Raw genomic sequence first — 25,369 nt, 5'->3', positions numbered from 1 at the left:
GTATGCACCTTAAAGTTGTTATGATCCGCCAGGAAACGGAGAGAAAAAAAAGAAGAAGCCGGATGTAAACATGTTAAGTCCATGGTCCACATCCACATCCAGGATCCACATCCAGGGTCCACATCCATGATCCAGTCCACATCCAGGGTCCACATCCATGATCCACATCCATGATCCAGTCCACATCCAGGGTCCACATCCATGGTCCAGCCTCATGACTCGATAAACTACAGTGTTGAGGTGAGAGCATGGGGGTGAGGGAGGTGTTACAGGTTGCCGTTTGTCACATTTGCTAATTGAAGAGAAGTGTTAGTTGTCGAGAATTAGCATAGTGTTTAGTTAGCAGTTAGCAGGCAGCTTACATGCTAACGTGTGCTGTGAGAGTAAGCATAGTGTATATAGTTAACAGTTAGCATAGTGTATATAGTTAACAGTTAGCATAGTGTATATAGTTAACAGCAGTTAGCATAGTGTATATAGTTAACAGTTAGCATAGTGTATATAGTTATCAGTTAGCATAGTGTATATAGTTAACAGTTAGCATAGTGTATATAGTTATCAGTTAGCATAGTGTATATAGTTAACATCAGCTAGCATAGTGTATATAGTTAACAGCAGTTAGCATAGTGTATATAGTTAACAGTTAGCATAGTGTATATAGTTAACAGCAGTTAGCATAGTGTATATAGTTAACAGTTAGCATAGTGTATATAGTTAACATCAGTTAGCATAGTGTATATAGTTAACAGTTAGCATAGTGTATATAGTTATCAGTTAGCATAGTGTATATAGTTAACATCAGCTAGCATAGTGTATATAGTTAACAGTTAGCATAGTGTATATAGTTAACAGTTAGCATAGTGTATATAGTTAACATCAGCTAGCATAGTGTATATAGTTAACAGTTAGCATAGTGTATATAGTTAACAGCAGTTAGCATAGTGTATATAGTTAACAGTTAGCATAGTGTATATAGTTATCAGTTAGCATAGTGTATATAGTTAACAGTTAGCATAGTGTATATAGTTAACAGTTAGCATAGTGTATATAGTTAACAGTTAGCATAGTGTATATAGTTATCAGTTAGCATAGTGTATATAGTTAACATCAGCTAGCATAGTGTATATAGTTAACAGTTAGCATAGTGTATATAGTTAACAGTTAGCATAGTGTATATAGTTAACAGTTAGCATAGTGTATATAGTTAACAGCAGTTAGCATAGTGTATATAGTTAACAGTTAGCATAGTGTATATAGTTAACAGTTAGCATAGTGTATATAGTTATCAGTTAGCATAGTGTATATAGTTAACATCAGCTAGCATAGTGTATATAGTTAACAGTTAGCATAGTGTATATAGTTAACAGTTAGCATAGTGTATATAGTTAACAGTTAGCATAGTGTATATAGTTAACAGCAGTTAGCATAGTGTATATAGTTAACAGTTAGCATAGTGTATATAGTTAACAGTTAGCATAGTGTATATAGTTATCAGTTAGCATAGTGTATATAGTTAACATCAGCTAGCATAGTGTATATAGTTAACAGTTAGCATAGTGTATATAGTTAACAGTTAGCATAGTGTATATAGTTAACAGTTAGCATAGTGTATATAGTTAACATCAGTTAGCATAGTGTATATAGTTAACAGCAGTTAGCATAGTGTATATAGTTAACAGTTAGCATAGTGTATATAGTTAACAGTTAGCATAGTGTATATAGTTAACAGTTAGCATAGTGTATATAGTTATCAGTTAGCATAGTGTATATAGTTAACATCAGTTAGCATAGTGTATATAGTTATCAGTTAGCATAGTGTATATAGTTATCAGTTAGCATAGTGTATATAGTTAACATCAGCTAGCATAGTGTATATAGTTAACAGTTAGCATAGTGTATATAGTTAACAGCAGTTAGCATAGTGTATATAGTTAGCATAGTGTATATAGTTAACAGTTAGCATAGTGTATATAGTTAACAGCAGTTAGCATAGTGTATATAGTTAACAGTTAGCATAGTGTATATAGTTAACAGTTAGCATAGTGTATATAGTTAACATCAGCTAGCATAGTGTATATAGTTAACAGTTAGCATAGTGTATATAGTTAACAGTTAGCATAGTGTATATAGTTAATAGCATAGTGTATATAGTTAACAGTTAGCATAGTGTATATAGTTAACATCAGTTAGCATAGTGTATATAGTTAACAGTTAGCATAGTGTATATAGTTAACAGCAGTTAGCATAGTGTATATAGTTAACAGTTAGCATAGTGTATATAGTTAACAGTTAGCATAGTGTATATAGTTAACATCAGTTAGCATAGTGTATATAGTTATCAGTTAGCATAGTGTATATAGTTAACATCAGCTAGCATAGTGTATATAGTTAACAGTTAGCATAGTGTATATAGTTAACAGCAGTTAGCATAGTGTATATAGTTAACAGTTAGCATAGTGTATATAGTTAACAGCAGTTAGCATAGTGTATATAGTTAACAGTTAGCATAGTGTATATAGTTAACAGTTAGCATAGTGTATATAGTTAACATCAGTTAGCATAGTGTATATAGTTAACAGCAGTTAGCATAGTGTATATAGTTAACAGTTAGCATAGTGTATATAGTTAACAGCAGTTAGCATAGTGTATATAGTTAACAGTTAGCATAGTGTATATAGTTAACAGTTAGCATAGTGTATATAGTTAACATCAGTTAGCATAGTGTATATAGTTATCAGTTAGCATAGTGTATATAGTTAACATCAGCTAGCATAGTGTATATAGTTAACAGTTAGCATAGTGTATATAGTTAACAGCAGTTAGCATAGTGTATATAGTTAACAGTTAGCATAGTGTATATAGTTAACAGCAGTTAGCATAGTGTATATAGTTAACAGTTAGCATAGTGTATATAGTTAACATCAGTTAGCATAGTGTATATAGTTAACAGCAGTTAGCATAGTGTATATAGTTAACAGTTAGCATAGTGTATATAGTTAACAGTTAGCATAGTGTATATAGTTAACAGTTAGCATAGTGTATATAGTTATCAGTTAGCATAGTGTATATAGTTAACATCAGTTAGCATAGTGTATATAGTTAACATCAGCTAGCATAGTGTATATAGTTAACAGTTAGCATAGTGTATATAGTTAACAGCAGTTAGCATAGTGTATATAGTTAGCATAGTGTATATAGTTAACAGTTAGCATAGTGTATATAGTTAACAGCAGTTAGCATAGTGTATATAGTTAACAGCAGTTAGCATAGTGTATATAGTTAACAGTTAGCATAGTGTATATAGTTAACAGTTAGCATAGTGTATATAGTTAACAGTTAGCATAGTGTATATAGTTAACATCAGTTAGCATAGTGTATATAGTTATCAGTTAGCATAGTGTATATAGTTAACATCAGCTAGCATAGTGTATATAGTTAACAGTTAGCATAGTGTATATAGTTAACAGCAGTTAGCATAGTGTATATAGTTAACAGTTAGCATAGTGTATATAGTTAACAGCAGTTAGCATAGTGTATATAGTTAACAGTTAGCATAGTGTATATAGTTAACAGTTAGCATAGTGTATATAGTTAACATCAGTTAGCATAGTGTATATAGTTAACAGCAGTTAGCATAGTGTATATAGTTAACAGTTAGCATAGTGTATATAGTTAACAGCATAGTGTATATAGTTAACAGTTAGCATAGTGTATATAGTTAACATCAGTTAGCATAGTGTATATAGTTAACAGTTAGCATAGTGTATATAGTTAACAGCAGTTAGCATAGTGTATATAGTTATCAGTTAGCATAGTGTATATAGTTAACATCAGCTAGCATAGTGTATATAGTTAACAGTTAGCATAGTGTATATAGTTAACAGCAGTTAGCATAGTGTATATAGTTAACAGTTAGCATAGTGTATATAGTTAACAGCAGTTAGCATAGTGTATATAGTTAACAGTTAGCATAGTGTATATAGTTAACAGTTAGCATAGTGTATATAGTTAACATCAGTTAGCATAGTGTATATAGTTAACAGCAGTTAGCATAGTGTATATAGTTAACAGTTAGCATAGTGTATATAGTTAACAGCAGTTAGCATAGTGTATATAGTTAACAGTTAGCATAGTGTATATAGTTAACAGTTAGCATAGTGTATATAGTTAACAGTTAGCATAGTGTATATAGTTAACATCAGCTAGCATAGTGTATATAGTTAACAGTTAGCATAGTGTATATAGTTAACAGCATAGTGTATATAGTTAACAGTTAGCATAGTGTATATAGTTAACATCAGTTAGCATAGTGTATATAGTTAACAGTTAGCATAGTGTATATAGTTAACAGCAGTTAGCATAGTGTATATAGTTATCAGTTAGCATAGTGTATATAGTTAACATCAGCTAGCATAGTGTATATAGTTAACAGTTAGCATAGTGTATATAGTTAACAGCAGTTAGCATAGTGTATATAGTTAACAGTTAGCATAGTGTATATAGTTAACAGCATAGTGTATATAGTTAACAGTTAGCATAGTGTATATAGTTAACATCAGTTAGCATAGTGTATATAGTTAACAGTTAGCATAGTGTATATAGTTAACAGTTAGCATAGTGTATATAGTTAACATCAGTTAGCATAGTGTATATAGTTAACAGCAGTTAGCATAGTGTATATAGTTAACAGTTAGCATAGTGTATATAGTTAACAGCAGTTAGCATAGTGTATATAGTTAACAGTTAGCATAGTGTATATAGTTAACATCAGTTAGCATAGTGTATATAGTTATCAGTTAGCATAGTGTATATAGTTAACATCAGCTAGCATAGTGTATATAGTTAACAGTTAGCATAGTGTATATAGTTAACAGCAGTTAGCATAGTGTATATAGTTAACAGTTAGCATAGTGTATATAGTTAACAGCAGTTAGCATAGTGTATATAGTTAACAGTTAGCATAGTGTATATAGTTAACATCAGTTAGCATAGTGTATATAGTTAACAGCAGTTAGCATAGTGTATATAGTTAACAGTTAGCATAGTGTATATAGTTAACAGTTAGCATAGTGTATATAGTTAACAGTTAGCATAGTGTATATAGTTATCAGTTAGCATAGTGTATATAGTTAACATCAGTTAGCATAGTGTATATAGTTATCAGTTAGCATAGTGTATATAGTTATCAGTTAGCATAGTGTATATAGTTAACAGTTAGCATAGTGTATATAGTTAACAGTTAGCATAGTGTATATAGTTAACATCAGTTAGCATAGTGTATATAGTTAACAGTTAGCATAGTGTATATAGTTAACAGCAGTTAGCATAGTGTATATAGTTAACAGTTAGCATAGTGTATATAGTTAACAGTTAGCATAGTGTATATAGTTAACAGCAGTTAGCATAGTGTATATAGTTAACAGTTAGCATAGTGTATATAGTTAACATCAGCTAGCATAGTGTATATAGTTAACAGTTAGCATAGTGTATATAGTTAACAGCAGTTAGCGTAGTGTATATAGTTAACAGTTAGCATAGTGTATATAGTTAACAGCAGTTAGCATAGTGTATATAGTTAACAGTTAGCATAGTGTATATAGTTAACAGTTAGCATAGTGTATATAGTTAACAGTTAGCATAGTGTATATAGTTAACATCAGTTAGCATAGTGTATATAGTTAACAGCAGTTAGCATAGTGTATATAGTTAACAGTTAGCATAGTGTATATAGTTAACAGTTAGCATAGTGTATATAGTTAACAGTTAGCATAGTGTATATAGTTAACATCAGTTAGCATAGTGTATATAGTTATCAGTTAGCATAGTGTATATAGTTATCAGTTAGCATAGTGTATATAGTTAACATCAGCTAGCATAGTGTATATAGTTAACAGTTAGCATAGTGTATATAGTTAACATCAGTTAGCATAGTGTATATAGTTAACAGTTAGCATAGTGTATATAGTTAACAGCAGTTAGCATAGTGTATATAGTTAACAGTTAGCATAGTGTATATAGTTAACAGTTAGCATAGTGTATATAGTTAACAGTTAGCATAGTGTATATAGTTAACATCAGTTAGCATAATGTATATAGTTAACATCAGTTAGCATAGTGTATATAGTTAACAGCAGTTAGCATAGTGTATCTAGTTAACAGTTAGCATAGTGTATATAGTTAACAGTTAGCATAGTGTATATAGTTAACATCAGTTAGCATAGTGTATATAGTTAACAGCAGCTAGCATAGTGTATATAGTTAACAGTTAGCATAGTGTATATAGTGTATGTTCCAGCTCTGTTTTTAGTCTACAGCTGCTTTTATCTGGATCAAACGGTCATGACTTGTAAACACACATAACTGTATGTCCGTGGTAATAACAAGGTATGTCTTTATTAAACTTTAATGTTCCTTGTAACTGAATAATCACAGTTGTGACCAAACAAGTGTCAGGGTTAGTTATCAGTATGTTATTTAGGTGATATAGGCAATAGTACTATTGTTTTCCATATTATGTGTTTTGAATGTATAATTATTTACAGGTGAATTATAGAAATTATCTCTTTTGCATTATGACTGTGTATTATCTTACATGCTCTGTGCCCTAGATTATAAGCAACCCAGTACTTTCTACCTTTGTTATTACCACAGACATACTGTGATCAGGACCGTCTGATCCAGATAACAGCAGCTGTAGACTAGAAACTAGCTGGAACAGGCTGCATGGATAATCACACGTATCCTGTACATTCACAGACGTTTATATCCTCTACAGAGTCAATAAACTAAACTGATATGAGTTCTAATAACCCAGTTGGTAATTCTCATGTAGCTGTAGCTGAAGGATGGTGTTTGAGAAAGCATGACGTGAAGGTGATGCCCTGTTATTGTGGATGTTGTGGTCCAGGATGACTCAGGTGAGCCGTCAGCAGTGGGGAGAGGTGGTCGGCCTGGGCGGTGTGGACCTGTGGGTCCTCCAGTCCTCCCAGGTCCGTGTGGAGGTTCTCACCCTGGGTGCCATCATCAGGTCTGTGTGTAGCAGAGGGAAGGATGGCCAGATGGAAGACGTAGTCCTGGGCTACGATCACCTGGAAGGTAGGAAGGGAATATTGATTTTCCCAAAGCGTTGTAAACTGGGCTACCCCACACATTAAACCTTCAAACAAATGAAGTCACTTCTGTTTTAAGGGGAAGAATCTGACATTCACCAGTGTTCTCTTATTTGGGATTTTTTCTTAGGTGAGAGCTAAATCTACGCACACTCAAGAACACACTTGCACACATTTGAGTGCTCACATGTTTGTGCAAAATAATCCATTATTGCGTTTTCTTCAATTCTACAGTTGTAAAATTTAGGATTCAAATTACAATAATATTTCTTTTATCATTTCTTATATTTTTTAATAATTATTTTCAACATTTTGCAAAGCATTATGGTCTTTTAAAATAAATGAACGAGTGATGGCATCCCATGCATCTTTTTTAGTGTTATTTTCTTTCCACAACGGACACTAAATATGACCACTCGTCTGGTGTTCACTTCCTGCTAAAGTACCTCCACTTCACAACTATTGAAGTATTTTTGTAACGTTTGGAGTAGTAGTAATAATTAATTTTGGTCCTTATTGACAGTTTTCCAAAAAGAATGCACATCAAAATAAATAACAATAAGGCATTGAGACCCGTAGCATCGCCCATGTGATCCTGGCTGACTGATACTGTTTTTAAGAGGCTGTAGCGGACTCAATCCATGGTACCAGCAATGTCGTTTCAGAAGGTTAAATAACGCTCCAATGGCTACATTTTAGCTAGGAAAAACTGGCATGGCTGTTTTCAAAGGGGTCCCTTGACCTCTGACCTCCAGATATGTGAATGTAAATGGGTTCTATGGGTATCCACGAGTCTCCTCTTTACAGACCTGCCCACTTTATGATTATCACATGCAGTATTTTTCATGCGGTATAAATGTGTTATTGTCTCCTATTCTAAAATGTTGTATCTGAATATTTCTGCATACTGGGGTCCCTAAACGGTCTGGAATTCCATAAATTGGGTATCACTGTAAAGCTGAGACTGGTGGATCCAATGAGCCCAACTGTATTCATGTGTGATGATGTTAGTCCCCATAGGAGACATTTCATTGAGCTCCCTGTATAAAATGACATGTGGTGACCTCTAGGATAATCACAGCCTCATGAAACTTTACAGCCACAAACTAGAGACCTAGAGCATTCAGAGGATGGATGGATCAGACTAGAGACCTAGAGCATTCAGAGGATGGATGGATCAAACTAGAGACCTAGAGCATTCAGAGGATGGATGGATCAGACTAGATACCTAGAGCATTCAGAGGATGGATGGATCAAACTAGAGACCTAGAGCATTGAGAGGATGGATGGATCAGACTAGAGACCTAGAGCATTGAGAGGATGGATGGATCAGACTAGAGACCTAGAGCATTGAGAGGATGGATGGATCAAGCTAGAGACCTAGAGCATTCAGAGGATGGATGGATCAGACTAGAGATCTAGAGCATTCAGAGGATGGATGGCTCAGACTAGAGACCTAGAGCATTCAGAGGATGGATGGATCAAACTAGAGACCTAGAGCATTCAGAGGATGGATGGCTCAGACTAGAGACCTAGAGCATTCAGAGGATGGATGGATCAAACTAGAGACCTAGAGCATTCAGAGGATGGATGGATCAGACTAGAGACCTAGAGCATTCAGAGGATGGATGGATCAAACTAGAGACCTAGAGCATTCAGACGATGGATGGATCAGACTAGAGACCTAGAGCATTCAGAGGATGGATGAATCAGACTAGAGACATAGAGCATTCAGAGGATGGATGGATCAGACTAGAGATAATTTTTTATCAATTCTCCAGTGGTAAAAAATGGTTAAATTTAGGACCCAAATCTGTGTAACAAATTGTATCAACCCAAAAATTGCTGCAACAACTCATGAGACATAATAAAGCATGAGGATGACCATCATATCCTTCTATCATAATGTTCTAAACCTTTATACACTCACACAATTAATTTGAATTAATTAATTCATGTGTATTTCTGATTTATGACTAGAAGAACTTGAAAATTAATCTTCAGGTTCTCAGCTTTCAGATGATGTACACCACTTCAATGTCACATCTACTGTTGACCTGCTATCTCCCTTAACACCCCCTGTACCCCCCTTAAGATCCCCTGTACCCCCCTTAAGACCCCCTGTACCCCCATAAAGACCCCCTGTACCCCCCTTAAGACCCCCTGTACCCCCATAAAGACCCCCTGTACCCCCATAAAGACCCCCTGTACCCCCCTAAACACCCCCTGGACCCCCCTAAACACCCTCTGTACACCCCTAAAGACCCCCTGGACCTCCCTAAAGACCCCCTGTACCCCCCTAAACACCCACTGGACCTCCCTAAAGATCCCCTGTACCCTCCTAAAGACCCTCTGTACCCCCCTAAACACCCCCTGTACCCCCCTAAAGACCTCCTGGACCCCCCTAAACACCCCCTGTTCCCCTCTAAAGACCCCCTGGACCTCCCTAAAGACCCCCTGTACCCCCCTAAAGACCCCTTGAACCCCCCTAAAGACCCCCTGGACCCCCCTAAAGACCCCCTGGACCCCCCTAAATACCCTATGTTTCCCCTGGACCCCCTAAAGGACCCCTGTACCCCCCTAAAGACCCCCTGTACCCCCTAAAGGCCCCCTGGACCCCCTAAAGACCCCCTGTACCCCCCTAAAGACCTCCTGGACCCCCCTTAAGACCCCCTGGACCCCCCTAGAGAAGGACTAAAACGGGTCTCTCATGGTTAAAGGGAAACCAAAAAATGTCTGACTGAAAATGTGTATCTGAACCTTAAGCTTAATATACCCACCCAACTTTTTCACCACTAGGTTTACAAAACCAAAGTTCCAAACATTTCATACAAAATATGAATCATACCTCAGTTTTATATGTGTTTACCACTTTATTTTTGAACATTTTCTTTAATTTACAAAGTGAAGTACACATTTATAATTCCTGGTTTTAAACATGCCTATTCCCCTAAAGTCACACTGGCTCTCTAAGTTCAAACACACCCTGAATACAGTTAGAAAGTAGATGATTTTGTGCTTTGTACGTTATCTGTGCAGTTTTAAGATCAACTAGATCACAACATTTGAAAGCATGTAAGTTAATAATGTAAATTGGGCGTTGGTTGGTTCGTAATAATCTATTTCTTATAGTTCTCTTCTGTAGGATGAAAATGTGATTAGTGTTGGTTTGGTATGTGTTTCCTCATACCTCCACTCAGGTATTAATATGTAATGTATTAGAGAACAATACAGTATATATGTATTCAGGATATCTTTAGTTTTGTATAATATTGGTTTTTAGACATTGATGTTCTATAGTCTATGATCAATTGTCATGCCCAGAAATTAATTTTCACACACTCTTTCTATTTCAACATCATTTATCATCATTTTTACTTGATTATTGATTTGCCGATTACCAAATATTATAAGTTTTGTTCCGGTGCTCCACCCTCTTCCACTTTTGTTTGAGCATTCTTGACTTAATTCTTTTTTTTCAATTTCTGTGTGTGCACACGGCCCTGCAGTCTCATGTCCTTTTATGGAGAATGGCAGCGCATTTACCTGTTAATTAGGAGCAACTGGCACACGCCTTAAATTTACCAGATTCATCATTATAAGAACACAGGTACCAACTGTTCTGCAGTTTAAGAACACGTCGTTAATCTGACCTAGACTTTTCTTAGGACCTTTCTCAAGGACAAATTTAAGAAGAGATTTAGGAAGATATTGGTGAATGAGGCCCACTGTATTCATAGTAAAACTATATCAACTTGCATTTGATAGAGCAATAGTGATGTTTCTGTAAAGAGCTCAGAGAGAGTAAGCGTGGTTTAAGTAAGCCAGGCATTACTTTTGAGAGGCTGAAGAAGAATAATGTGTGTTGTGTTGTGTTGTCAGGTTATGTGTCAGATCAGCGCTACCTGGGAGCTGTGGTGGGCCGCGTGGCCAACAGGATCGCACTGGGACGCTTCGTCCTGGAGGGAAAAGAGTACCGACTAGATATCAATAATGGACCTAATGCACTGCATGGAGGGCTGCAGGGCTTCAATAAGTTAAGACTAAGTGAAGATGTCAACTTGAATGAATTTGTAGAAAGCTTATAGTAATTTCTGTAGAACCTCTTTGTGCTTGTTTCACATACGTAGATTTCACCGCCCATTTGCAGGAACATGAGGGATTGTAAAGAGAGTCAAAATATGACATACTACAGACTCAAAGTATCTTAATTTAATCTCTTATTCCATTAGGTTTGGCTGAATGATGTACCTGTACTGTGCTTGTAATCTCCCCTCAGTATTTTCATACCAATAAGAAAACATAAAGAAATACAGGAAGTGAAATGAGCATCCATCCAGACAGGTAACTTCGTTACCAATAATCCACAAGCCATTGTTGGGTTGTTCACTGTAATGTTTGCTCTCCCTGTGCTCCGACATGTTGCCACTAGTGTTCCCACCAGCCCAAAGAGCCAGAGCTAAAGGAAAGACTGCTTGGTGTTGATGCACCCTGAATGGTGTTTTACACTCCTTCTTTCTTGCTGTGTTAAACAAGAGCACACATACATCGTAGACGACCTGCTAGAGATGCAGATGGTGAGGTGGTGAATTGAAGCCAGGTGTAGATATGAAATGTGAGAAGCACTATTATACATATAATGATGCCTCTCACACATTTCATTCTTTCATCTGTAAACATATAAACACTGCTGTGACACTCGTAACATGCTGCGTGGTGGATGTACCGACACTGCTAGAGGACTACGAGAATGGAAGAATGAGGAGGGAACAAGTGTTCGGGGACCTCCTCGCCCACAAGCTCCTCCATCTGTCTCACAAAAACTCCTTTTCTTGGTCTTCCTCTCGGTAGTTGCCGTGATTCACCGTAAAGAGCCACTGATCAGCAGGCTCATTACTATGCAGAAATACCCATGAGGTGGTTTGCATTGACCGTTTATGGTTAAGCGTGTAGAGGGCGGAATATGAGGCTGATCCAGGTGCGCACATTTCCAAGTTGATTTGAGATTTATAAAAGGAAATTGCACACTGGCAGGCATATGGAAGGTTTTATAAATCAGAATATATTTCGTACATTTCCTCATTTGTACCTACGCCAACATTTAGTGTGGATCCTGCGAACTGTTTTATAAATGAGACCTCTTCACTCGACCGAATGCACCTTTCTAGTTACTAGTTTTTCGGGTGCAGTATATTCCAAAGTTACACTGCCTTGAGACAAAATGTACTTTTTTTTCATTCTCGTCCCTCCACTGCAGCTCAGCGAGGAAATACTGTCCTGAGAAACAGAAACAGTGAATTTAGTACTGAAGATACCAACAGCCTCATATTCATACAAAAATAAATGAGTTCTATATCCGCTGCTGGGTGCTTCCTGTAAGTGTAGTAGCATTTCAATATTTGAATAAACAGCACTAATGTCACTTCCATGCTGTGCTACATTCCTGTTAATGTACAAATCATTGCATCAAGATAAGACTGGTCTTTATTCACAGTGTATCTCCCGGAAGTAAAATGTAAATAATATTGTACTCAGAATAAGCATTTTAAACATCAGTATTGCAGTTAGTCATGTTTACTAACTGTGGGAAGCCGAAATCGAGATTGAGATTATTAATTGATTAATTGTGAAGCCCTAAAATGTAGTATTTTATTTGACATTACCTGTTATTGATCTCTTCTAACAATAAATACCTCCACTTTATAATCTATATACTGTATAATACTGTATATGTGTTTGTCTCTGCAGGCTATCTGGTTTGCTACAGCAGTAGAAGGTGGAGTACAGCTGAGTCATACCAGTCCAGATGGAGACCAGGGTTATCCTGGGGAGGTTCAGGTCTCGGTCTCCTACACCCTACAGGTAAACAGGCACACCTGGTTCATAATTTCACAGCTCTGTAGCTTATGCATCCCAAAAAAGGTTCTATTCATTAACTGAGGTTTGCTTTTGGCTGGGATGATCTGACTGAAGAGTTTTGGCTCATGAATGATTCTATTTCATCTGGAAACAACTTTTGGTAAAACTAAACAACTTTGAATTTAAAAATGTTGAGTAATTACAGTATTTCGTGAAATTTCTCAAGAAATTTGTCTTATTGAAAAATGCCATATTGACTTTTGTCAGTTGTTCCACTGAATTTAGAAAACTTTGTCAGACTTAATACTTAAAGTTATTACGAGGAACTTTTAACTGGTTATGAAATAAACTAGTAATAGTAAATGAAATAGTAAAATGAGATGTTTTCTAAAGGGATTCTGGTGCTTGGAAACATTACCGGAAAACTACCGCTTTTGTCTACAGGGACTGCCAAAATCGAAATAAGTTGATTTTGCATGTTTATCAATGGTTTGAGTAAGTAAGCCAGTTCAGTAAGATTTGAATTGTGTGTTCAGGGGGAAACACTCACTGCTGAATACCAAGCCCGGTCTACCAAAACCACCCCCATCAACCTCACCAACCACTCCTACTTCAACCTGACTGGACGGGTAAGGGCACATGATCAGCTCTATGATCATCCAATATGTCAGTGACAGAGACATATGAATAAAGGGTACAGTATCTGATCATCTTTAATGTAGAATGAAGGAGATTTAAGCTATAGGAAGACGATACTAAAAGAGGAAAAACTTAGAGAGAGGATGGAATACAAGGGGAAAGATAAGGTTAGTAGTTACAGTAGTTAAAGAGAGACCTGAGAACAAATGTCATACACACAAGATCAAAAAATATAAGCTAGTCCCTCAGAGGAATGAGGTTGCGTGTCAAACCTGTAGTGAGATGCAGAGTACCAGAAACTGGTTCAGAGTTGCTCTGAGGACCTTTTAAAGCCAAACTCCTGTGATCTGGTGTCATGGGTCAGTTCTGAACTCACCATAGACACATTTTTGTCTTTTTTAGGGGGGTACTGGAGCTCTTTAAGGGGACACATAAAGTAGTGTACATCAGATGCAGCTCAACACGGTGTGTCAAGTTATTCTCGTCATAAATCAGAAATAAATTCTGTGCCGAGTATACGGACACAGCTCTCACTTTGGTTATACAAGGACCAGATGGCTCATAACAACGACCCAGGTACCCCATATTCCTGCAGTACCCCCCACAGGACTCCCATGGGGACACGGTCATAAGCCTTCTCCAAGTCCACAAAACACATGTAGACTGGATGGACAAACTCCCATGACCCCTCCAACAGCCCCGCAAGGGTAAACAGCTGGTCCACTGTTCCACAGCCAGGACGGAATCTGCATTGTTCCTCCTGGATCTGAGGTTCGACAATCGGTCAGAGTCTCCACGTGACACTGAAGAGGCGTGTCAGCCAAGACAGCCCAACAATGTCCAGAGCCTTCAGCATCTCAGGGTAAATCTCATCCACCCCCGGGGCCTTGCCACCGAGGAGCTTTTTGACTACCTCTGCCAAGGATATGGACAAGCCTTCCCCCGAGTCTTCAAACTCTGATTCCTCTATGGAGGACGTGTTGGTCGGGTTCAGGAGTTCCTCAAAGTGCTCTTTCCACCGCTCGATGATATCCCCAGTCCGGGTCCGCAGCTCTCCTCCCCTGCTGAACACATGCTGAGTCGGTTTGCCAGAACTACCTTGAGGCCAACCGAAAGTCCTTCTCTATGGTCTCCTCGAACATCTCCCACGCCCGGGTTTTTGCTTCTGCGACCGCTGCAGCCCTTCTTGCCAACCGGTACCTGTCTGCTGTTTCCGGAGACCCCCGGGCCAACCAAGCTCGAAAGACCTCCTTCTTCAGCCTGACGGCCTCCTTCACATCTGGTGTCCACCGTTGGGTTCTTAGGTTGCCGCCACAACAGGCACGGACGACCTTCAACTGCTGTTGAAGTCCCTCAGCAGAACTATAGAGTCCCCAGCCGGCGCCCTTTCCAGAACGCCAGCCAGAGACTCCAAGAAGGTCGGGTACTCTGACCTTCTGTTTGGTGCATATGCACAAACAACAGTCAGAGACTTCCTCCCAGCGACTCTCAGTCACATAGAGGCGACCCTCTCGTTCTCCGGGGAGAACTCCAACATAGCGCCGCTCAGCCGTGAGTATCCCCAAACCCGCCCGGTGCCTCTCACCGGAAAGGGCGGGAGTCCAGCCCCTCTCCAGGAGTGTGGTTCCAGAACCAGAGCTATGCTTGGAGGTGAGCCCAACTATATCTAGTTGGTACCGCTCCACCCCCCGCACCAGCTCCGATTCCTTTCCTACCAGAGAGGTGACGTTCCATATGCCAAGAGCCAGTCTGCGTTGGTGGGGGTTCAGCACGCCTAGGTCCCTGCCTTTGCCCGCTGCCCGACTCGCATTGTACCCGACCCCAATGCCAATCCTTGCGGGGGTGGCGGCCCCATGTTGTTTTTTCGGGCTGTGCCCGGCCACCAGATGCTCGCCAGCGATTTCCCCTCCCAGGTGTGGCTCCAGGAGGGGGCCCCAGTTTCCCTTGTCCGGGCGACATCAGTCTGTTGGGTCTGTTCCACTAAGGTCTATGAATCGCTCTTGGTGTGGCCCCTCCCAGGGAACACTTTGCCTTGGGAGATCATGGATGGATGGGAGGATGGATGGATGGATGGATGGATGGATGGATGGATGGATGGATGGATGGATGGATGGATGGATGGATGGATTGATGGGTGGATGGGGGATGGATAGATTGGCAGATGAACTGAAAGATGTCTTCCGTGTGTGTGTGTGTGTGTGTGTGTGTGTGTGTGTGTGTGTGTGTGTGTGTCTCTCTGTCTGTCTGTCTGTCTGTCTGTCTCTGTCTGTCTGTCTGTCTGTGTCTGTCTGTCTGACTCTGACTCTGACTCTGACTCTGACTCTGTAGGGTGCAGCGGATATATACGACCATCAGGTGTCCATCAGTGCTCCGTCCTACCTGCCTGTGGATGACACATCGATTCCTACAGGTAAAACATTCACCTGTTCGCCATGATAAAGTGATTCATTTCATCAGGTGTGACGTATGTGAACGTTTATGTGAACTTAACAGCAGTCTGATGCACTTTTAATGATGTCTGACAGTTAGAAAGAACAGTATGGTCCTACATGTTCTATGCATGTTCTATCTATATATATATATATATATATAACGTATATACAGTATACATGTTCTACATTATATACATACATACTGTATATACAGTATACATGTTCTACATTATATACATGTTCTACATTATATACAACACCTGTTTTTCTTTTGCCTTTAAATGCATCAACTACTACTGTATATGTACATGATATAACAATTACAAGTTAATGTTTTACTATGAAAATAGAGCTGAATCCATATTTTGACATGATGAATTTGGTCAGTAATAGTTTCTCTACATCTGGACACAATATGAATATGTTTGAACAGCTGGTTTAATCTGAACAGATTGACTGGGTTTCTGATGACAAAGTGGTAAAATTATAAGGTAGAGATATAAACTAGACCTGCACCATATGAGGAAAATCTGCTATATGAAATAATATTGTTTTATATTACAATGATGATATGAGTTGTGATAAATAAACAAATATTGAAGTGTGCATATTAGCTAAATATTGTCTGTATCAGCCTGGTTGTCTTTAATTCAGAACCAGAGTAGAATTGAATATTTCAAATATAACTAGTCTACATGTGGTCTGAGGACTGTTAACCAACGGGGAACCTCCAACACTGGGCCGACCAGTGTAACCTGTTAACAGGGCTGCGGTCCGGTCATAAAGCCAATTCTGCTGGTAGAGTAGCTGGTCAGCAGCTTTACAGCAGGAACATCCAGCTGGTGACCAGCTACAGCCACCTGAAACAGTCACGTGGACAACATTATGTTACTTTTTCAACTCCCCAGAAGAATGCTCTCTTTGTGTTCTCTGAGCTGCAGTCCTTCTGGCCCTGAATCTGTCTTTGTGTTCTCTGAGCTGCAGTCCTGGCCCTGCCTCTGTCTTTGTGTTCTCTGAGCTGCAGTCCTCCTGGCTTTGCCTCTGTCTTTGTGTTCTCTGAGCTGCAGTCCTCCTGTCTCTGCCTCTGTCTTTGTGTTCTCTGAGCTGCACTCCTCTTGGCCCTGCCTCTGTCTTTGTGTTCTCTGAGCTGCAGTCCTCCTGGCTGTGCCTCTGTCTTTGTGTTCTCTGAGCTGCAGTCCTCCTGGCTCTGCCTCTGTCTTTGTGTTCTCTGAGCTGCAGTCCTCCTGGCTCTGCCTCTGTCTTTGTGTTCTCTGAGCTGCAGTTCTCCTGGTTCTGCCTCTGTCTTTGTGTTCTCTGAGCAGCAGTCCTCCTGGCTCTGCCTCTGTCTTTGTGTTCTCTGAAATGCAGTTCTCCTGGCTCTGCATCTGTCTTTGTGTTCTCTGAGCTGCAGTTCTCCTGGTTCTGCCCCTGTCTTTGTGTTCTTTGAGCTGCAGTCCTCCTGGCTTGGCCTCTGTCTTTGTGTTCTTTGAGCTGCAGTCCTCCTGGCTTGGCCTCTGTCTTTGTGTTCTTTGAGCTGCAGTCCTCCTGGCTCTGCCTCTGTCTTTGTGTCTCAAGTCCTGTTGTTGGAGATAACTGTTAGTCTACCATGTGGTGGTTTAATGATGGTGTTTGTGCCACTGTTAATACAGAGGTGTGGAAGCATGAACACAGAGTGTTCCTTCATGCTCTGTCAGTCAAACATTCTCATTACTCTGTAATTATCTTTGGTTTCCCCCAGAGACAGAGGAGCTGATCACTGTTTATTTATATCACAGAACCTCAGGGCCCGATAAGAACAGGACTTAAAAAAAAATATGCAATCAATTCGGTGCCATGCTGAGTTAAAAGTAGTCTGGACACGTTGGGACACGTTCTCTGCCTTTGTGCTTTTAGTCTGTCAATCCAATGCAACACAGCCGCTAATGTTAAACTAATGTAGTCTCATGAGGATGCTACAGGTCGCTGACTTTTCTCCCAGGATGATGTCTCATCATCTAGCCTTTGTTCACTGATACTCAATCACCAATCATTCACCAATCATTCACCAATCATTCACCAATCAATCACCAATCAATCACCAATCAATAACCTAATCTGTCCGTAGGAGAGATCAGACGAGTGGACGGCACCCTGTTTGACCTCAGACAGCCTGTTCTGATTGGTCCTCGGCTGAAGGAGGTTCCAGGTCCAGGGTTTGACCATAACTTCTGTCTGTCCTCACCTGGAGAAACCTGGACAGAGAGACCTGCTGCCAGGTCTGCTGCAGAGGACACACACTGACCCTCTCTGTCTTTAATAAAGACCAGCAGTAAAACTTGTCTCTTCATCTCAGAGTGTGTCACCCAGCCAGTGGGCGGGTCCTGGAGGTTTCTACCAGCCAACCAGGAGTCCAGTTCTACACCGCCAACTTCCTGGACGGCTCTACGCCGGGAAAGGGCGGCGTTGGGTACGGGAAGCACAGCTCCTTCTGTCTGGAGACACAGAACTGGCCTGATGCGGTCAACCAGGTATGATGATGATGATGGTGGAAGGAGGAAAAATATGACTGAAGTCATAATGTAATTATACATTGAAATCTTCAGTAAATAATGTGTTACTATGAATGAATCTGTTAGTTCCCTTTATAGAGGGCCTGTTAGGAAGAGGTACTGTAGTAAAACTCATGTGTTACATAAATACTTGTGAGACAGTTTTGACACCACGGATCAGATCACCAATAAATGTGAAACCTGTCGTCTGTGGTCAGATATTCTAAACTCAAGGTTTACTTACATGTGCTGAAGAAAGCTGTAGGAAATGGTAGAAAGCTAAGTAAATGAACCTTGAATTTAGAATATTTTATGGATACAGTATGTGCTCCCAATGTCAACAATGAATCTCCACATATCTAATGTAACCTGTAGAATAATTAATTTACCACACCGTCACCATCTCATATATACTCTATATATTCTACTGTATATATACTGTATATACTACTGTATATATACTACTGAATATATACTGCCTACTACTATATATATATATACAGTATATATATATATTTAGTATATATACAGTATATACACTGTATATATAGTGTATATACTGTAGTATATATACAGTGTATGTACTGTAGTATATATATATATACAGTATATATACTGTATATACAGTATACAGTATATATACTGTATACTACTGTATATATACTGTATCCAGTCTATTAGAGTCCGACACCATTTACAAACACTAACCTTTTATTTTACAGGTCAAAAATCCTATTGAAGACATGTTCAACTATATTGTGAATGTTTTTATTGAAAGGAAGATGAAATGTATTTGGAGAGAGGAGGGTGGCCTACAGTTTATGGTACAGATTGTAAAGCTCTCAGGAAGGTGAGTGATTTATGGATAAACTGTATGAAAACAGTTGATTTAACGGTGCTAAATACGGAATTGTTGCCGCTCAACGTCTCTCAACATGGCGACAGTGACCGGAGCAAAAATAATAACTAGAATGGCTCCCGGAGGGCGCAGACCTCCACCGAGCTGCCTGTGTACGATTGCCCCCCCCCCTCTCCGTTCAGCTTGCGTCATCATCCACGTGTATTGTTGTTAATGTTGAGATCAGCTGTACGTAGCGGTGCAGCGTAAAACACTTCATTCAAACTGGACAGAAACTAAATAGAACTCACCTAAACCGTCGGCGTTACTCTTTCCAACAATCACCAAGTGTGCTTTGGTCCAACTCAACTCTAATATGACCGAGTTTAACGTGAAAAATCACAGAGGTCTTAATGTTCTGGCTGATCGGAATTATTATGTTTGTTTTTCAGGATTCATTTCCTGACTGTCTCCTGCGTCCCGGTGAGGACTACCGACATGTCACTCGCTTCACCTTCACCACTGTCTGATGACCGACTTGAGGACAGAGACGAAGACGAGTAGAGAAGGTTGTCCATTAACTGATTGTATATAGTATTTTTCACAGTATAATCATGTACTACTACTTCACTGTAACCTCTCTTCCCGTCTGTGGAACTCTGTGATTTCATGCAGATGTTTTGAACATGAAGAATTCTACCACCCTCGTTCATGTTAGGTGTTCATAGTCAACCTGAACCAACTCTGTTCGTTAGAATGGGATTCATGATCCTGTTCCATTATTCCATTAAATGAATAAAGAGCTGCTCACTAAAGCTGCATCAGATCGGTCCCTGTCCAGTGATTGGTTGGTTGTGGTCCATCTGTCCTCTTTATGTTCGACTGAGGCTGTAACACACGATTCATTATGTAATATGTCTTCACCTGAGTGTTCAACAGCGTCACACAGGCTGCACTATTCCTACAACATCAGGTGAGGAGGCGGGTTTGGGTGAGAGGGCATCCTACTACTCTGCCAAGAGACATGTTGTGTTGCTATGGCAACCTCTAATCCATCACTCAAAGAGGCTTTTAGCAGCTGAGATTTCATAAAACGTGACGGAGGCTGTGAGCCTCACACTGTCCTGGAGCTGAAGGATACAACAGAACAGTGATGTTCATCAGGCAGCGGAGGAACACTGACACGTATTCACTTTAGCTGCTTTATTTCCTACATAAACTGTCTTTAAGGAGGACTGCTATGTGATCAGTCTTTCATTCATTTCTTAATCCATGAAATGAATTCTACCGCAACTTACTTTAGTTTAAGATATTAACATTAGTTCTAGTGTGTTACTATGTGATGTGATTTACAGTGTCTAACTATAAATCACATCAAAGGATGGTTCACAATGTTAAAGCAGCCGTCAGGTACTCATGTGAACCCTGAAACAGGTTTAGTTTGCGTATATGTACTATACGCTAGAATCCTTTAAAGGTGCTGTTGATAACATTCAGCCACTAGATGTTAGAAGAGGTAACCAAATGTCAGTTAAACAAAACGTTCATTTTGGACCCGCCAACATTTTAAAAATGAGTAATTCACAATCCTAATTGTTTTTAGGAGCAGCGATACAGTTATTCATCACCTTTCTAAATGCTCTGTGGAAGTATTATTTATCTAAAATTATTCATCTATATAATAAGGGAGGCCTCTGGTATGGCACAGAGGAGACCTGCCAACTCTGCAACTCCAAAGACCCCACTTTGCGGCACATCCTCTCTGGATGCAAGGCAGCGCTAACGCAGGGCCGGTACAGATGGCGCCACGACCGGGTGCTGCGTAAGCTAGCCGAAATCCTGGAGACACGCAGGCTGGAGGTAAACAAGGCCAGCCCAGCAACATCTCAGCGGCTGATCCAGTTTGTTCAGCAAGGGGGCAAAGGCCAGAGCAGCAGTGCAAGGGGGCGGTCTCTCCTGTGTCTTGGAGGCGAGTGGAATATGAGAGCTGACCTTGACCGGCAGTTAAAGTTCCCGCATGAAATAACACTAACATCCCTTCGGCCAGATATTGTGCTCTGGTCCACCTCTACAAGGACGGTTATCATGGCGGAGCTGACTGTCCCATGGGAAGAGGGGATAGAGGCTGCCTTCGAGAGAAAGAAGGAAAAGTACTCAGAGCTGGCAGCTGAGTGCACTCAAGCAGGATGGAGGGCGGTCACTCGTCCAGTAGAAGTCGGGTGCAGAGGCTATGCTGGAACATCCACCCAGCGGCTCCTGAGGTCCTTGGGGATCACAGGCTCCAAGCTTAGAACGGCGCTCAAAGAACTTGCGGAGGAGGCTGAGCAAGGGAGCTTCTGGCTCTGGCTTCGTAGAAAGGACAAGGCGTGGGGAAAAGGAGGGTCCTAAGGCTGGCTGCAGGGGGCGGCAGGGAGACGTCCCTGTCGCTGCTCCACCACCTTGAGATGTTCCGGGATTAATGGAGCGAAACATCAGTGAAGGGTGGCTCCCGGCTGACGACCCTGCAGCCGGCCCAATGGCACCGTCGGAGGTGTGACAGGCAGAAATGCCCAGCAGGTATAACCACCTGTGCTTCAATCTAGACCTTTAAATTCATGTCTTCCCTCATCAATCTACACTCAATACCCCATAATAGGGCGGCTGTGGCTCAGAGGGTAGAGCAGGTTGTCCACCAATCGGAAGGTCGGTGGTTCGATCCCCGGCTGCTCCGGGTCACATGTCGATGTGTCCTTGAGCAAGACACTTAACCCCAAATTGCTCCCGGAGGCATAGCCATCGGTGTGTGAATGAGTATTTAGATTAAATCCTGATGGGCAAAGTTGGCACCTTAGTAGCCTCTGCCATCAGTGTATGAATGTGTGTGTGAATGGGTGAATACTGACATGTAGTGTAAAGCGCTTTGAGTGGTCGGAAGACTAGAAAAGCGCTATATAAGTCCAAGTCCATTTACCATTTACCATAATGATAAAGCCAAAACAGGGTCTTCTTTTTTTTTGCATTTATTAATTAAAAAGAAGGAATTCTAATATTTCAGAAGAACTAAATCCCACATGACCTTTTGGAGCTTCGTAAGAGACTCACAAGAGTTAGATATGAATAAGAAAGGTCAAAATCAAAGCTTCTGCTGTGGAATAATGTTATAATGTTATCATCTACACCAATCAGTCCCAAAACCGTAGGAGTAAATCTATCCAAGAACTACGCTGCCTTAAAAACAAGAGAGAGAGAGAGAGAGAGACTGCAGCAGGAACAGAGAGCTGATGCTGGTGAGTGGGAGGGAAAACGTTAGGAAGAGAAAGGGGGGGGAACTCCGAGTTAGTTAACCCTGAGATTAGGGAAACTGGATTATCAATTCAGAAAGAGAGATCAATTAAACTGGGTCAATTGCCCTGAGTTTGTCTCTGTCTCCTCCCTCTCACAGAGTCAGCAGACATGCTGCTTTATTCCCTCATTCATCCATTCATTCATTCATCCATTCAGTCCCTATGGAAGGTTTACTGGGTTTCAGATATTAGTTTGTTCCTCTGGACTGTCTAAAGTGACTCTTTTATGTGCTGTCAGTCATTTCTTTGAACATTCAGATATCACACAGCATCATATCGTGGCCCTCAGCTCAGAATCCAACCTCTGCATGTCCTCCTTTCTAACACTGTGACTGTGAACACAGACAGCCGTCAGTCTGTTAGAGCAGCTCCACTGGAACCTGGAATATCTCCGTTTAAACAGTAACGATGAGCATGAAGCTCAGACACGTAGGATCAATGAATAATGATCTCTATCTGGAACACAACTCCTCTAATATTGTAGATGATCTGTTCATATTAATATGTGTTAACAGTGAGCAGGATGGTGGTGCGGCTGCGTATTGTCTGAGCGACTTTTAACAGCATTTCCCTGACTGTCTTTAAATTGATGACATCTGTTGAAGTAGCTGAAATAAGTCACTGGATGCTGAATAGATGTCTACGGTTTAACATCTACTCTATTGAACCTTTAAATCACCAAACACATTATTACTGCATCCCACTGGGAGCTCACAGTCATGTCTCCATGTCTCTGATCATTTTGACTATGTCACATTAAAGCTGAATAAATCTATTTATTATTATGGAATCTATTATCTTCCGAGTTGATTGAACTGACTGATCAGCTGTTCTGGAACCAAAAACTCTGAGTTGACTAATCCTAAAGTGGGAAACAGAGATATTCTGGTTGTAGTGGCTATCTTTAGTCTTCATACTTCTATCTTCGTCTTAACTTACTTTCTTTCGTTAACCACACTTCAAGAACGACATCACAATGTTTTACGCGTTGAGTCGGCCCGGTAGCAACGCCAACGGCAACGCCAACGGCAACGGTAAAACAACCGTGTTGCTCCGCCGGTAACTCATTTATTTACAACTGAACCGTTTCACAATAAAAGTCATTTCACAATAAAAGTTCACTTCCTGTCCCTAAGTCACGTGTGTACGGAAGCCTCACAGGACTAAACACAAATTCACAGTGGTAAACATACAGGAAGGAATCACCATATATAGTCATAATATTCTCTTACATTTAACTGAAATATATTTCTGACTGAACTTCAGCAAATAATATTATCAAAACAATAAACATAAACTTGGCACTAATAAATGGCGCTTACATTCCGGCCCCTAATTGTTACTGCTGAGGCATAACAATTACACATTAACACATAACACAAGCGTCATGTAACTTAAAACTCAGGATTTATATGACTGACTTATTTAAACATGAACTTATATTCATCTCCTAAACAGTACATTTCAAATACACATTTAGTTTGAATACAAAATTTACTCAAATGTAGTATGTAGCATAAATCTCATGCTTTAAGCACAAGTATATCATACATGAAATATGAACATCTACACTTGGTCATCCATTTCAAGCAACAGACATAACTTATCTGTTGGCCTTTCCAAAAGACTAGTTTTAGTTTTCACAAAAACACGTCCGACAAGTCCGTTTGAATCAGATATTGTCCTTTCAACTTTTGCCATCAACCAGGAGCTTCTTGGTGCACTGTCATCAACTATGAGGACGACATCTCCTGGTTTCAGATTTCTCCTGGGTACTAACCACTTCTGTCTTTCTTGCAAAAGCGGCAAGTACTCCTTTGTCCAACGCTTCCAAAAGATGTCAGACAGGTACTGCACCTGTTTCCACCTCCTCTTGACATACAGATCTTCCTTTTGAAATACTCCAGGTGGTAGCACTGGTTGTCTTTTAAGAAGAAGTATGTGGTTTGGTGTCAGCGCTTCTAGATCATCTGGATCATTTGAGACTCTTGTTATTGGCCTGCTATTGATAATTGCCTCAACTTCACATAACAATGTCTGGAGGCATTCATCGTCGAGGGGCTGCTGTTTCAGAGTCTGGTTAAGAATTTTCCTTACAGATCGTATCTGCCTCTCCCAAACGCCACCAAAATGTGAACCTGCTGGTGGGTTGAATATCCAGGTAATGCCTTTCTGGATGAGCATGTCTGAGATTTTTGATTGATTCCAACCTTTAATTGCTTCACTCATTTCTTTCTCTGCTCCCACCAGGTTTGTGCCATTATCTGATCTCATAACAGACACTTGACCTCTCCTAGCAATAAATCTCCTAAATGCATTTTTGAGTCAGTGTCGAGTGAATGGGCAACTTCTATGTGAATTGCTCTAACAGTAAGACATGTGAACAATACACCATACCTCTTGACTCTACTCCGCCCACGCTTGACCTCAAAGGGTCCAAAAAAGTCTATTCCCACATTAGTGAATGGGGGCTTGTCAGGTATCAAACGATCTTGTGGCAGATTTGCCATTCTCTGTTCACCAGGTTTTGCTGAGATCTTTTTGCATGTGACACACTTAGACAGTATTTTCCTAATGGCAGAGTCTGCTTGTGGAATCCAGAATCTCTCTCTCAGTCTGGATAGTGTATAATTCCTTCCGC

The 25,369-nt window shown here is 40.1% G+C and overlaps 1 protein-coding gene and 1 long non-coding RNA gene across 3 annotated transcripts; both read left to right on the top strand.

Annotated features, from left to right (window-relative positions):
- On the top strand, positions 1-20,226 carry galm (galactose mutarotase). Of its 2 annotated transcripts, XM_074645254.1 has the most exons (10): positions 1-103; positions 192-240; positions 6,908-7,095; positions 10,992-11,146; positions 12,858-12,971; positions 13,505-13,597; positions 15,936-16,017; positions 18,144-18,294; positions 18,372-18,546; positions 19,858-20,226. In XM_074645254.1, the coding sequence occupies exons 3-10, from the start codon at positions 6,909-6,911 to the stop codon at positions 19,933-19,935; spliced, it is 1,035 nt and encodes a 344-aa protein (XP_074501355.1). In that variant the 5' UTR covers positions 1-103; positions 192-240; position 6,908; the 3' UTR covers positions 19,936-20,226. The 2 variants fall into 2 exon arrangements, with proteins under 2 accessions (XP_074501355.1, XP_074501354.1); XM_074645253.1 differs by lacking the exons at positions 1-103; positions 192-240 and having other exon boundaries at positions 6,887-7,095.
- Positions 20,227-20,580: 354 nt separating this feature from the next.
- Positions 20,581-22,591, top strand: LOC141773432 (uncharacterized). The gene is made up of 2 exons (XR_012595109.1): positions 20,581-22,059; positions 22,385-22,591. It is a non-coding gene; the product is annotated as an uncharacterized LOC141773432 (long non-coding RNA).
- Positions 22,592-25,369: the final 2,778 nt, after the last annotated feature.

This window comes from Sebastes fasciatus, chromosome 9 (genome assembly GCF_043250625.1).
Source record: "Sebastes fasciatus isolate fSebFas1 chromosome 9, fSebFas1.pri, whole genome shotgun sequence".
Classification (NCBI taxonomy): Eukaryota; Metazoa; Chordata; class Actinopteri; order Perciformes; family Sebastidae; genus Sebastes; species Sebastes fasciatus.
This window is presented reverse-complemented; position numbering and strand designations above follow the sequence as displayed.